The sequence below is a fragment of the Maniola jurtina genome, chromosome 11 (assembly GCF_905333055.1).
Source record: "Maniola jurtina chromosome 11, ilManJurt1.1, whole genome shotgun sequence".
Classification (NCBI taxonomy): Eukaryota; Metazoa; Arthropoda; class Insecta; order Lepidoptera; family Nymphalidae; genus Maniola; species Maniola jurtina.
This window is the reverse complement of record NC_060039.1, coordinates 6,314,885-6,330,868: the sequence shown is the minus strand read 5'-3', so window position 1 is coordinate 6,330,868 and position 15,984 is coordinate 6,314,885. Positions and strand designations below refer to the sequence as shown.

At 35.4% G+C, this 15,984-nt stretch overlaps 1 protein-coding gene across 9 annotated transcripts in view; it reads left to right on the top strand.

The window, feature by feature from the left end:
• The window catches only part of LOC123869929 (dachshund homolog 2), a 194,729-nt gene that overhangs the window by 111,062 nt on the left and 67,683 nt on the right, over positions 1 to 15,984 (top strand). For 6 of the 9 annotated variants that reach the window (XM_045913030.1, XM_045913028.1, XM_045913027.1 and 3 more), the window contains 3 exons: positions 9,499 to 9,569; positions 10,031 to 10,285; positions 14,728 to 14,946. In XM_045913030.1, the coding sequence (XP_045768986.1) occupies positions 9,499 to 9,569; positions 10,031 to 10,285; positions 14,728 to 14,946 (545 nt within the window). The remainder of the gene's footprint in view (positions 1 to 9,498; positions 9,570 to 10,030; positions 10,286 to 14,727; positions 14,947 to 15,984) is intronic. The other 3 variants (XM_045913029.1, XM_045913031.1, XM_045913024.1) reach the window with 1 other exon arrangement.

Sequence of the window (15,984 nt, the reverse complement as noted above, 5' to 3'; positions counted from 1 at the left end):
CTGTGGCGCGTAATAGATTTTTTTTTCTAAGATTTTGATTTTGCTTTGTTTTATGTTAATTTAATTAATCAAGCAATGTTTGGCATTCTAAAGCACGCCGCACGAACCATTCACTCTTCATATTGTTTGTGACTCCACACTGGCACCTCATTGGCACCGGCTCAAAAAAATTTCATCATAGAACTATATTATTAGCTCTTGTATACATAATAATATATTCAATGATAAATTAAATTATTTTTTATTTTTTAATGTTTGTGGTTATTGAAGTCGGTTTTTTATTTTTTTATTTTTTTTATTTCACAACTTTTAGTGGTCCCACTGCATTAAAAGATGCTAAGCCGAATTCAAAACCCACTGTTTACTAAGCTATTACATTGATCACGCGCAATTTAGGTACTCTTATCCATTAAGGAGTTCTGTTCTCCATCTCCAAAGATATTCATTAGATCTTCATCACATTTATATGACACCATCTGGAAAGTGGACCTTTTCAGACAAAAAAATAATTTTCCAAATCAGTCCAGGCGTCTTGACTAATCGGGGAACATACATAAAAAAAAATTCCAACGAATTGAGAACCTCCTCGTTTTTTGAAGTCGGTTAATAATCTACTCCTCGATTTTTCTGTTCTAAAAAATCGAAGAAGTTTAGGAGGCCGCAATTTTTACAAATGACATCGTGACGTTTATGCGGGAGGGTAGGGCGGCCGACAAGTCATCAAGTTACTTCTTTCCTATTATTTTTGCATTTCAGCGTACTTTTTCTGCCCTAAGTGTTTATCTTTTCTCCTTTCACATTGATAACCTTGTTTGCGGTATTATCTTTTTGAATTTGAAATATAGATAAAAAATAAGTACCTAACTGATTTTTGACTATCGCCTATTATAAGGCGATAGTCAAAAAAAAGACTTCATAGACAATTCAAGACAATTTTTTATCTAGATAAATCTTTATGTTATAAAAAAACATAAAAATGTAAGAAAAACATACCCTGCGAGTAGAATTAGCTGACAAAATAGTCTACACGACTTCCTCTTCTTCGACTTAACGCTGCTGTCCCAACTAGGTGTGGGTCCGACTTTTTGCATGTATTCAAGTCCACAATGACCGATCTTGAGGAATACACCTTTACGCTATGTCAGCAGTAAACCAAATTCAATTTCCTTATTTTTTATAACTCGTGAATAATGCTTTCAAATAAGACAAAACATAAGGTCTGTTATCTGCATAAGCATATAACTTTTTGCTTGCTTACAGCCCCTTGCTACTTGTATTTTCTTTATAATTTATTCCATTTCTCCCCCATACATTGGCATCGGCCGCTGATATTTTTTATTCGATTAGTAAACCCCTAAGGTGTTTTTAGCCTTTTTTCGCTCGATTTTCTTCGAAGCTTTGTTGACTGTTACGGGGGGTTACAATGCTCATTTCTTGATTTTCTTTGGATGAGCAAGCTTATTTATTTTGTTGGTATATCTGTCTACAGTCTTATTCAAGATTCGGGATTATAGTAAAGAAATTTAGGAGAGTCATGCGTCTGTAATAGAAATTTATCATTTTCTACTTGGTTGATTAGAAAACACATGGAGCAAAATTCTTGTTAAATAATTTCTGTTTGTCTAAAAGTAAACTTGTATAGACTCAGTTATTAATATAGTGTCTAAAAACATAATCATGCTTATTAGAAAGTCCAACTGAATTTTATAATTAACCAGCGTGTTACAAAACGACAACCACTTTGCAATAAAGCAGTTCTTTTTATGTAGGCTAAGCCATATTGGCAAAAAGTAAATATCAAAATGTACTTAATTATAAAACGAGTTATTTATTTGTATAATTGCACTTGCTTAAGAGCAGCTCCACTAATTTATTGTATTGTTGTACCCTGATTTCGCTTAAACAGTAAGTTAATAATGAGGTTGTTGCCGCAAATTAATCATACGTCGCTCAAGGGGAAACAGAACAATTGAGTAAATTCTTTGTGAAGTCGTAGACTCCCGGAATGTATGGTATGACCCTAGTTCCAAACCGCAGTACTTACACACTCGATTTGTGTCGAAGAGGAGACGGGGGAAAGGAAACTTTTTGATGGATCGGACGGAGTTTGTTTTGCATGTGAGTGATATGTCTGAAATAATAAATGTTGAGGCGTCGACGCTTCCCCAATCTCCCCTCGGGAGGGTGAGCTAAAACGATTTTTGATTTGGGTGTCAAGCAAATGTTTTACGCAGTGACGCTCCGAGAGGATTTGATTTTCTTAATCGATTCCACGCAATGCAAATTGGAGGAACTACTGGTGCACTTGGATGAATAAATACTCAGGATGGTATGCTCCGAAAAGTCAAATGAAGCAGGGGAACTGTCAGTTGATGAGTATGTGTGCGTTATGAAATGATACCATTCACATATGAAAATTTGCCTATTTTCCTATTTTTCCCTATTTTTCCCTTTCACGATGATTATTAAAAAATGAGATCTCATTAGATTAGTCTTTATTATGATAGTTACAAATCGATGGATGTTCGATGCTAGAAAATAATAATTTATCGATTGCAACGTATTAAAATTTACCTACTCTGTTTTTACATAATTTTGATTAATTACAGTATAGGGCCTCTGGCCTTATTGAAAATCTCTGCTTAACAGGGTGCCCATCACCATGTTTACTATATAATCGTATCCTGACAGTTAAAAATAAAAAAGTTAAAAAGTCAAATATAAAAACGCAATATATTCACTAAAAATATTTAATAATAATCCAAGTATGTACCAGTTAGCGATTTTATTTAGCGTATCTCGCAGGGTTAGTAGACTATTCACTACTTTTGGTGTTATACACCGGGCAAGTTTACATCCCTATATCGTAGATCTCTTACCAAATTACACAAAGCGGCTCTTGGGTAGCGGTTTTTTTTTTCTCTAAGCCAAATTCAAAGTTATTTATTCAAAATGGGTTCATATTTTATTTGTCTTGTGTTTTCTGACATTTATGACCTTAAAAAATACCGAAATAAAGATAAATATTCTAGCTATCCGTATAGCGTCCCATCTTTGACCACATCACGCGTGACGAGTCCTCCGTTCGTCGCTAAGGTTGTTTTGGTGGGTGCCTACTGTAAGGTTATTTTTAAAAATTGATTTGAGTTGTCAAAAATAATATAAAATTATTAATTTATCTAATGCAGGTAGTTTGATAAAATCGATATTTCGCTCATTCGATGTCATACAATCTGTTGCTAGGAGGCCAACAAGATTGAACTTGCATAAATACGGGCGTTTCGAAGGTTTTAGTTTAGTCTCCTTCTGAGATTCGGAGCGATATCGCATATTTTCGGTATTTGGATTGTGAACTGGATAATTAGATGTTGTGATAGCAATCACGCTCTAATTAAATTACTTATTTTGGCATTAGTTTGTTTAGATTATTACTCTCGGATAACCTTACACATTAAACTTGTGTTTTTTTGTGTTGGTTTTGGAGAGGACATTCCAATAATTCGATAAAAATATTTAAATAATACCTGCTTTTCTGAGTGATGCCAATACTACTACCTATCATGGACTAACTATAACTAAATAATATTATTAATGTAGTAAGATTTTGATTACCTATTTATTTATTTATTTATTGCACACACAAACATATACATTTACAAAAAACATAGAAGACAACATGGTAAGTACGTTGGACAGATAAAAACGTATGTTTTTATCTGTCCAACGTACGTACACCAATTACGTAGGTACCTAGGTACTTCATGATAAATTTGGCATGCAGCTATTATGACGGAGACTGGTATATTAAATGTACTACAATTTAGTAATAAGTTTTGTTTTAGTTAAATTTCAATATCAATTTAAAATCTTTTAATTAACAAAACAGCCTTTTTCGCTTAGTTATATTATAATTGTCATCAAAAATAAAATATAAATTTGTCTAAATATAATGAAAAAAAAATTGCTCATTTTTAGGCAAAATTACCCCATTTATTTTCTGACAACCCTAGACTTCAATTTGAAGTTGTGTAATTTGCACAGCACGATTACGATACGATTTAAAATTAAATTATTTCATTGAAGTGTCAAACAAAAAAATATAATCACTACGTTGTGTCAAATGCGTATCGGAAGGTGTTAAGTGGCCAGTTTCGTAGAATTTATGTTGAGTTTGTGTGCGTGACGTGTAATTACACAGATTTGGTCGATAGTGGGTCGATAGTTGTGCTTCCTTCGTTTGTACGGCGGGGTCACCGGTTGCTGGTGCATAGATTTTAATTATTGTTGCTATTTATAATTTGTTTGCAATCATGCCTCTTTTGTTAGATTTTTGGTGGAGTTGCATTTGCTGTGATGATAGTCAGACTCGTGTGATCTAAATGAGTATTTGAACGTATTTTATCGGTTTCAATGTTCTCGTGTGAATTAGCGACACGGTTAAAAGCTTCATAATACTTACGATAATCAGATTATGCATACAAGAACGGTTCTGATCGTGGAGCTGCAATATTAGGCAGTATGAACGGTTCAGAATTAACTAATCAGCGTACATTGGCTCGGGTGGTGATTGCATCGCATTGTCCGCGCTCGTGGCTCCGGAATATCTGTTTAGGCCACTGGCCGCCCTGTAATGGCAATGGTTAACGTTAACTAACTTAGTTAACCTTCATAATTTCGCTAGTGGAGCATTTGCATATCCATTTGATGTTTGCGATAGAATCATATGCATGCACATAAAATTAAATAGATTTGGTAGTGCGATCCTCCTATTTACCTGCCTGTGATGGCTAATTTAATTTGGCAGATTTAAGAGCTAAAACGCTACACAATGTTTGTTAGGGTATACAATATTTTGGTACTTCTAAAGATTGCCGGTTTTTTTTAAGAAAAAAAAATGCTAAATTCGTGCTGATTAGAACTATATTTTGTTTTTTTTAAATATGATTTGTTTTATTTAAAGTAAATATGATGATGAAAGATGTTACTAATTTGATGGATCTCCATAAATTTTCAACGTCAGTCAAAAGGAAAAAAATCAGTCCTTTACTCGAATTCATTCATTAGAGTATTTGTTATTTATAGGTTTGGTTTAGCTGCCGTTGAATTGTTAATAGGTTATTACGTATCATTTTAGTTGCATATGGATGACAAAAACTAAGCTTACTCAAAAAAATTTAATTGATTAAAAATATTAACGTTTCAAATGAACTTTACAAATTCCAAACATCATCGATCACATTAACAGTTTTGTGATGATGGAAATAAAACGAAGGAAGTGGAAATAATTTATTACTTTATTGATACAGGCGTTATCTTTTGTCCGATCGGACTGTGATGATCTGGGCATTTCTTTTGGATTCGTTCAGGATGGGAGATCTCATTTATTTTCAATTCGTTTAAGTTGGATTGTCAAATAATATCCTGTTTTCGAAAGTAATTGATAAAAAGTTTATTGATTTACTTGTTTTGTACGAAGAATTCAACGCCACTGTGTAAGCAGGAAAGACGGAAAAAACGTTGCTATAAAAAAAATAAAATTGTCCTCTTCTTTTTTTAACCCCCAACCCAAAAAGAGTGGTGTTATAAGTTTGACGTGTGTATCTGTGTGTTTGTGTATCTGTCTGTGGCATCGTAGCTCCTAAACGAATGAACCGATTTTAATTTAGTTGTTTTTTGTTTGAAAGATGGCTTGATCGAGAGTGTTCTTAGCTATAATAAAAGAAAATCGGTTCAGCCGTTTGAAAGTTATTTACTTTTTAGAGAGTTTTGTGTTGGGGGTTTTTTGAATTTATTTGACAACACGATTGTTCAAAATATTAAATGTGAAACGTAGTATAAACTCTTATTATCTATATACAAGTTACTACGCGTAGGTTTGGATTAAGGATCCATAGTTGAAATTTTGAGAAACTACGAAACTCTAAGTATGTTATAAATGCAAAGAAATCGAATTAGGGTTTAATTAAGTATACCTACAGTTTGTTATTCAAAATTCAAAATATTTTTATTCAATTAAACTTTTACAAGTGCTTTTGAATCGTCAAAATAATATAATCTACCACTTCACACTTCAATTCATATTATTAGGTAGCGTCCTACTTATAATTTTCAGAATTCGACTTACGGAGTTCAAATGTTGTAAGTTGCGAAAATTACCATTTTGATAGCGGTGGAAATAAAAAATGTATTAAATTCAAACTGAGTTCCGTGACTCGTCAGTAAAGTAGCAAACGACTCCATTTCGAGGGTTCACGCATAGAGCACTAATACGTAGAGCATTGGTTATGAGAGGTTAATTAATATTTTTGTTCACAGTTCACGACAGTTAAAGAACTTCACAAAACGTTGAGGCTTTGACGTCATTGGTAGGAGTCAAAATTTTGACGCAAGTAGCCCTAATTTAGTTCTATTTTGAAAAAACTACACCTACATCCGGTTTTACTCCTCTTGAGAGAAAATACCCTGATGCCGAATTCTAATATAATAATCCAAAATATGAACGAAACGCATCTCTTAAATATTATACCTGTATAGTATTGAATCATTTTGTGAGTTATCTCTCCCCCAAAATTACTCTGTAATCCACAAAAGGGTTCCGCGAAGGCTTAAAACAGCCACTTATTATGTATGTTACATTTCACTTTCAGACGTCATTTATATTCAAATGCTCAAAAGGCATTACTGGGCAAAAATTGTAGCATTAACCCCTTTGAAATGAGCGAAATTGGTTCCGACAAGGTAAATCATTTTTCAAGATCTGTGTTTTTTTATTATGAATATACTGACTCATACTCGTAATGGATCACGATTCCTTAAAACACTTTTCATTATTTCTTAATTATATAATAAAAATTATTTCATTTAAATCGGCAAAGTTATATAAGTATTTTATATCCTATGTCAGAGACGTTCGCTAAACAAGGCCGCTCTGAAAATCAGCTTTGGGGCATCTGGTACCTCTGATATGCGCCATAGAGGTTATTGACTGAGGTCCCGATGTCCTTAACACAAACTGAGAGGCCTAGCTATTCAACGTGTTACACTGCTGTACGAGACGATATTTGTTATATTTTACAATGCCCGCAGTGTATACATTGATTAATGTATTATTGTACTATAATATTAGGTATTGCCTCGAGTAAAGATTTTTCTTTCTATAAATTCTAAGACGAAAAGAGAAGATTTTCTATAAACAGATCGTTTCGTACAATTCATTACCATAAAAACAATTGCAAACATTTGCACAGAATGAAATGAAACGGAAGCATCAAAAGACCGATAACTCACAATCAAAAAGAACCTACGGAATTAGGGTAGCGGTTCGGATCCGTACAAAATGATTACACATACCGTCTTCATCCGCTCACAAAAGATCTCAGCGGGGTCTTATAATATTATACTTTTCCCTTTGTGGTAGCTCCGCAACTCAGTGGGTAGCATGCTTTATGGTTTCAAATGATAAAACTGTTTGTCAGTGGCTTTGTTTGGATTCGTTTTGCGTTGTGGCGTGTCCGATTGGCGGTATTTATGATTTTCGATTGTATCTATAACGAGGTGCTGACATATCATTCGCTTTGTTCATTGACTTCGTAGACTAGCACGATCGTTATATATTTGACCACGGTCCACGGTAGTAACAAGTAATTTCTCATGTCAAATTCGGATTTCAGACTCCCAAAGGTGGTATCCCACTGGCCACTGCTTAGTAACCGACCGAGGTTCACATTGCTTAACCAGCGTCATCGTTTGATATGCGCTGTCACAACTTGTATTCAGGGTCAACGCATACCTACAGACGCTGTGAAGGAGAGCCATGGCTTGCTATTTGTTAACAACTTAACTCAGAACTATTTATTTTAACTAGAAATTGTGGCACTTATATTGGAAGCAACATACGGAGGAAACCCAAAGGACCTCTGCCTTAGGGTGCGTTTCCACTGACGCGGAGCTGGGCGGAGTGGAGTGGAGCGGGGCGGACCTTGAATTGACCAATCACAGTGCTCGAAATCTCCACTCCGCATCAGTGGAAACAGTGTAAGTGGAGTGGAGCGGACTATCAAATAAAATATATGGAAACACGCAAACAGAACTGAATCAAGCAGTTGGCGCGAAGCGGAGGGAAGCGGGACGGTACGGCGCGGCGGGTAGGGTATACAGATTTGACTGATCGGAACACGGTTCAATGCAGCTTTAATCCGTTCAGCTCAGCTCAGCTTCACTCCGCCCCGCTCCGCTTCAATGGAAATACTTGCCACTTTTCACTGCTCTTCTCCGCTCCACTCCACCCAGCTCTGCATCAGTGGGAATATACCCTTAGGGCTAGCCGCGCACCACCGCCTTTACGCTAAAGTAAAGATAAGTTAGTTTCGAATTGTCAAAAAAAAAAACAAAAAAAAAAACTTAATGATGCGCCTTGATCCCACTTCATACTGCCGATGTGCGTTACGCCTTAGAGGTACTCTATGAACCAATCATAGTAGTAGAGATGGACTCTATAAAATGAATGTTACTTTGATCTTTGAAGGAATTTTGCAGTAGTTGAACGTATCTAGCCTATTTAAAGTTGTTTGTTGATGTCTGTCTGAATAGTTTGTACTTATACTTATCTACATTTTATGCGCATGTTTATGTCTGAATAGGTTCCTAAGCTGTGATTCAATTAAATATCTCGATTCAAAACCTTTAGCTTGTAGGTAATATTAATAGGCTGTACAGGAAAATTTAAATGCAAATGTAACTTTATTTATACACTTTACTAAAATGTTATAAGAACATGAGAGTGAAGTTCCTAGGAGTAACATATCCGAAACGCGACAAAATAATAACACACGGAAGCGTCGCGCCTCAGGGCTCGCCTCCAAGTCACGAGTTCTTCATACCCTTCCGTCTTACTGCTCTGGATATCAAGCTCTACACAATATTATAAGCTCTGTACTTACTCTGTTTTGATAATAAATTCTTTGTGTACTAATATACCGATGTAGGTGATATTTCTGCGAGTTTGTACGCATGAGATTGGGTTTATAAAACGCCCGTATCTAGATTATAATTTGGATGAATTTTCTTTTTATTTATCTTTCAAATCTGTTATTAGCTTTTGAGTAATTGAATAATAAGAGTTAAATTACTTCATAAAATTTCTTGACATAAGGAAGAAATTAAATAAGAAAATATTATGATTGTTTTCTGCATATAAAACTATAAATAATTACATAATATTTTGATGATTTCCGTAAAATGATTTAGGAATTAAGTATATATTTTATAAATCAAATCTTTGTGGTTGAACTCATTCATTTGGTACCTTGGTTGATTCATACATGACAAAATTTTAAGAGATCTGAAAAATACAGAAGATTCAGTTAATAAATATAGAACAGTTGTTTTCAGGAATTCAGCGATGTAGTTTATTAGTTTCAGTTATAGACTTTACAGCATTGTTTATGCTTAGACTGATTGTAGTTTCAACAAATTGAAAGGAAATTTACATTGTTACAGGTTGCGTGATGAACGGGGGGATATAGAACGTGTTATAGCAATGGACAAGGCGCGCGAGGGTTCACATAATGGTGAGAATACTAGTAGTTGAATTAATTTTATTGAACTAAAGCAGCGTTGCATTCGGTTTTAGGAAAAGAAAATAAAAGAACCCCCAGAACTTGTCGTAGAGTCAAATAATATAATATGGTTTATATGACACCTCTTGTACAGCTTTTTAGTACTTGAGGATTCTCTAGCTTATAAAAATGTGTTTCTGAATACAAATACGTACGTACTCCATACGCAAATACTGCACCTAGATTTTCTCGTTCTTCTTTTTTCATTATATGCACAACACTTGATCAAAATCACTCCTGATTGACGGATGGACGAAGTCGTGGGTATCAGCTAGTGAAGAATAATGTCACAAAACGTTTCGAGCGTGTAGATGAGTAATGTCGAGGGTGGAAACTCGTCCAGTGTGTTGTGGTACGGTCGTAAAGGGTGAAGAGGGGACAAGATCGAGTAATTTTTATTTCTTCTTATTCAGGTTCCTCTCCAGGCCACAGTCCTGTGCTAAACCTATCGAAATCTGGTTCCGGAGAGCGCGAGCGATCGGAGCGGGACCGTGCGGAGCGGGGCGAAGGTTCGGCGAGCGGGCGCAGTTCCGCCGCCTCCCGCCGCACGCCGCAACCTCCGCGCATACCTTCCACAGCCGCGGCGGCCTCCCCGCGCTCTCATACCGATGAGAGCGACGCGGTCCTGTCCGATCAGGACGACCATAATGTCAAAGACGAAGATGACGGTGAGATATTGGTGTCTATTCGGTAGAACACAAATCTTAAACCTAATTGGCAGGTTTAAAAGTAATCCTATCCTATTTCAAGGTAACTTGTAAAAGATTGTATTGTTTTTAAATCTGTCAATTTCGTTTATTTAGGGCTGATTGGAAATCAGCCCTTAGAAGGTTTGTGTACAACCGAATAGACACCTATTAGTAAAAACAGTATTTCAGTATTTTCACTGATATAATGCTTCATCGCTAGAAGAGTGCATACCAACTGAATGTGTATGCCATACATATTACATACGCACTGAGTAGGTACCTGTGTGGTTAATTGTACAGTTTTCACGCTACGTTGCGCATAAACTGTACAAGCAAATCTCTGAGGTAAGCTATTAGGATCGGGCCCGAGTTTCCGATTGTTTCTGTTTTCCCCAGTGCTTACCCATGTTATTTTTAGTTGGGACGTTGGCACGTTTATTGAAAATTGATCTTCTTAATAAGTTTCATTACCCGTAATCACAGATAGGACAAGAAAGTACCCGTGTTGCATTAGCACTAGCTTGTACCACCCGTCCGATATAAACATCATATTACGCTCAACAAAATTACCCAGTAATAGTTGCAAACCCTTCGACATTCATAGTTCAGAAATTATCGGCAATAAAAGCACCTTTTATTTTAAAGACCATAAAGTACTTAAAGGTAAAAACTGCTTCTTCTTACTTTGTAATCCGATGACTAACCTATGTACGTTTATTTGCGTATAATTACAGCTGGTCTATAAATGTAGGCACGTTGAAAAATAAATGCTATCTTGGTAATTGTTCCTTCTATTACAGAAATAGAGGAAGTAAGAATTGGTGTTATTCGTTGCAAATGTACCTTGATTGCTAGTTCCTAAATGATTTCGCGTCTCGATCCCACAGCACGGCACGTTTACTTATAATGGTTCGATATAATAAAATCTTATTACGAGTATAAGCCACGATCAACTTTAATGATATATGAATAGCACTTAAAATAATGCATTCAATTTTACACCTTGCCTGAAACATCTTAGATCAAAGACGACAACGAGAAAATGAAAAAAAATTACTGATATTATGTAAATAGTAAAGTTACCGATGACGATTTATAGCCTCTAGATGCAAACATAGGTATAATACTAATAATAATTTTACAAGCAAAGGTTTCATTATGGAGAAATACTTTGCCCCAAAAGGTTACCAATCGCTAAGTTACGTCAAATATTTGATGAATATGAATACCATGTATAAACGATATGGCAAATCATAACAGTGATATCAAAAAGTAAATAGTTGAAGCTTACAATAGGCAAATTCGTAAAACAATAAGCAATGTATTACGTGTATTGCGATTGTCAATGGCTAAGTAGTTATAACTAGCGTGGGAAAGTGTAGTTTTCCTAGTAGGCATACTACGAAAACTGAGTTATTAACAGATACTTCGACATTTCCAGTTAGTAATTTTGTTTTCAGGTATTAGTATCCGTGTTTTAGAAATGCTTTTTAACCCCCGACCCAAAAAGAGGGGTGTTATAAGTTTGACGTGTGTGTCTGTGTATCTGTGTGTCTGTGTATCTGTGTATCTGTCTGTAGCATCGTAGCTCCTAAACTAATGAACCAATTTTAATTTAGTTTTTTTTTGTTTGAAAGGTGGCTTGATCTAGAGTGTTCTTAGCTATAATCCAAGAAAATCGGTTCAGCCGTTTGAAAGTTATAAGCTCTTTTCTAGTTACAGTTACCTTCACTTGTCGGGGGTGTCATAAATTTTTAATTTACACTTGTATTCGTATAATATTTTGTATATAATCCGTTTAGTTGACACCTTCAAGATCATCACAAAAAGCTTTTCGTTAACGCCCATGTCATTCAACTTTGATCTTTTTCGATCCGATATTACCTCCGACTTTCAATCATCACACTTGTTTGTGACCCGATTTTTGTTTTATATCCGTATGCTTTTATTAGTCACGAATAATTATGAATCGAACTGAATTTTTAATTTCAAGGTCGTTAAGTTCATTTTCGTTCGCTCGCCTCGTTTAGAATTTTGTTAATTGGTCTTATTAGGAAGATGGTGTTGTGACAACTCGAAAGTGCTATCGTGCGCATCGACAATGACGAAACGATGTTGTCTTCATTATATGATGAGCGTTCACTATCTTGTCAGTTAAATTAAATGTATCGATAGATTACTTTGGGCCGTGAGAGACGCCAATCGAAACGCTTTCTTTTTTTTAAGTTACGTCTGTTACTTATTTGAGCCCGCTCATTTCAATTAAGTTAATTTTATCTCGAATCCAAATAAGTTAATTACATTCGTGTTTATTGTAAATAGCATTAATGTTAAACAGCACAGGGCCGAAGATACTTTCACCGTTATAATTAGTAGTATTGGAGCTTGACTTGAATCGCAAAAGGAACAACTAGCGGTACAGTGCATCGGAGAATATATAAATCGGTTTAGAGACAGCCCATTCGGTGTCGAATGGCTTAACATGTCCTTATTCCGACTAGTATCGGCAAGACAACTTGTAAATTGAGCTACCCTTACTCGCCAAGATTCAATGTGTTTCTCTTCAGTTTTATCTTTACTAAAAAGAAAGTTGCTATTGTCATATTGTTCAATAAAGGTAGTTTAAATAAATATATATTATATACATTAATCTTTTCATTACAATAGGTAATTCCTTTTTATTATTCCGTGAAATGATTGATGATTAATGACTTCGTTATTCAATTTGCAAGGTTTCCTTTTATGAAACAAATATTTCAATAACTTACTGCAAGAATCTGATGCTCTTTATGCGCTGACGACTACTACCTAATATTATAAGTACGCTGGATCGCTAAACTGTCGCTCAATGGGGCGAGGTATCGCATATCGGAATCGGCATGAAAATGAACTGTCATTTCGTATGGCACACCTCTTCCAGCGTACTTGTTCATTTCAGTGTCTAAATGAATTAATGCTAACAAGTGTAAATTAAAAATTTATAACACCCCCGACAAGTGAAGGTTACAGTAACTAGAAAAGAGCTGATAACTTTCAAACGGCTGAACTGATTTTCTTGGACTATTTCGCGCCTACGATCTTAAGTATCTGAGTTTTCCAAAACATCATTTTCAAATAAATAATTATGTATTTAGGCAACGTCCATCTTGACAGCTTAACATTTGTCAATTGACATAATATTATGAACCTAACGGTTATCTAACCTTCTTTTCTACAAGAAAACTAGAAAAGAGCTGATAACTCTTAAACGGCTGAACCAATTTTTTTGGATTATAGCTAAGAACACTCTCGATCAAGCCACCTTTCAAACAAAAAAAAGTAAATTAAAATCGGTTCATTCGTTTAGGCGCTACGATGCCACAGACAGATACACAGATACACAGACACACAGACACACAGATACACAGATACACACGTCAAACTTATAACACCCCTCTTTTTGGGTCGGGGGTTAAAAACGAAACATCTTACGTCGCTCGCATCGGAAGCATGATAAAATGCGGATGAAGTAGAGTTTGCATTCATTTCATTTCCTGAAACACAGTTTTCATTTCATCAGGAGGCAGGGCCTCACACTAAAGTTTGTAAACACTGCTTTGTCAAGATAATAAAGATTTATTTATTTATTCAAATACCTACAGAAAAGAAGGAGATTTGTTTGGCGCGTACGGCTTTTGCGCGTCGCGTAGTGTGCGATCGGTTTAATAAGTTTATAATCGAAGTCAATAAACACAAAATAAAGTTAGGTCGCATTCAAATGCAATAGGCCTTGCCCTTGCAGCAAGCACCGTACGGAGTACCACGCGATTTCCATGTACCTCTCTATAATAATTGTTATGCGAATGATACACGCACGCAAAGCTCTGTCGTGTATTATTGATTGTTTATATTGAATCCTTAAGACTCCTTACGGTGCGATTGATAAATTAATTGCAGCGGATAAAAAATATTGTTCTGTCCTATCATGCAAAATTAATGCGAAGGATTTAATTAATAGCACACCTAATAGTGTCAACTTTGTAGTTCTGCGAGCGATATAAGGTGCTTATATGATACACTTAATACCTAGCAATAAACTAGATTTTATTGGTACATTCCTAGTTTGCTAAGCAGACTAAGCACAATCAGTGCGATAACGCTTCTTCACTAATTTTGCATCTACAAAACATAAACCATGAGGTGCCACGAGTGTCCAGCTCTACTAGGGAAGGTGTAATTTATTTTGTCATGAACTGAAATTGATACAAAGACGCTTCCGTTTCCAGCCTTCTTCTTCTTAACTGGACATAGCCGATACTAGTCGGATTTAGTAATCTAATCTCTACGTTTCTTTTTCAATCCGTTTGTCAACATTGAAACGGTGAATGATGACTTTAGAAATGTATGCGTTTATTAAAAAAATATTTTCCTGTTTGCAAAAGGAGCAGATCTCAGCGATGGCGAACGAGACCTCCCTACGAATTCGTCGCCAGCGCCTGTCAGCTACCCCCCGCAAGGCTCGCCCTCGAACGTGCCCGTGGACCCCACGGCCGACACCCTGGTCTCCTCCACCGAGACCCTGCTAAGAAACATCCAGGGACTCCTCAAAGTAGCGGCGGATAACGCACGCCAACAAGAACGGCAAATCAGTTACGAAAAAGGTATGTAATGTGAAGAATTCATTAAAATCTCGTACGTAAAAGATAAGTCTGACCCTGTCTGTCTGTCTGGTTGTTGTGTGATTGTGGAAAGAAAGAACAGGAAGGTGCCTATCCACTTGACTTTTTTAATCAGAAACCATCTGTTATGAAGAAAAATTAACTTTTTGAGAACAACGGGTGCTTAGTAACTAAATCAGATTAAATGACAAATCAGATAGCATGACTAGGTACGAAATCGCATTGAGAATTGAGATCCTGCTTCTTTTTGAAGTTGGTTAAAAAATGACAAATATTCCATTAAAATTAAGAATTCAGCCAACTCTTAAAATAATATTTGCCTAAAGGATAACTTTAAATGAAAATATGTTTAAGGAATGTATCAGATTAAAGTGAAGCAAAAAGGAAATTTTTCTTCTTCAAATGAATCAGCATTAGAACAATCAGCACTTTTCTTAATGAATCTGTTGATTAAAATTTTTGTTGTGAAATTTTTGTATTACGATTTTAAAATTTAAATAAATAGAATCTATCAATAAAGATTTGTATAGTAACTACAGGTAATAGGTATAGTTAGGTACTATCAGATATTATTATGTAGGTAAGTAATGACTAATTCTAAGCAAGACATTGAAGCCAATGGCAATTAAGGATCTTTGAAGCGTAAGCATTTAGTAATTTACATATGAAATTAAGGCTTATAATATTGTGAGGACTCAAAGACATTATCCAGCAGGAAGGCCTACTGATGTAAATGCTATAATCGATATTAGACAACATCGCGCGCGAATCGATTCACCGTAATCGGACGTATAGCAAGATCGATTATCTCTTAGTTCTGTGACCATGTACTTTTAGCTTACGTGTTCTTACATACTTGCATCCAGTTATTGCTTTATAAGTAAGTACTTAATGTTTATTTATGTCGCACTTTATGTCTGATATTCATTGCAGTATAAACTGAAACATTAAAATTATATAAAATGCTACATAAACTGTAGATACGTAATTATTACTTAGATAAGTAGTTTCTCAAAGCTT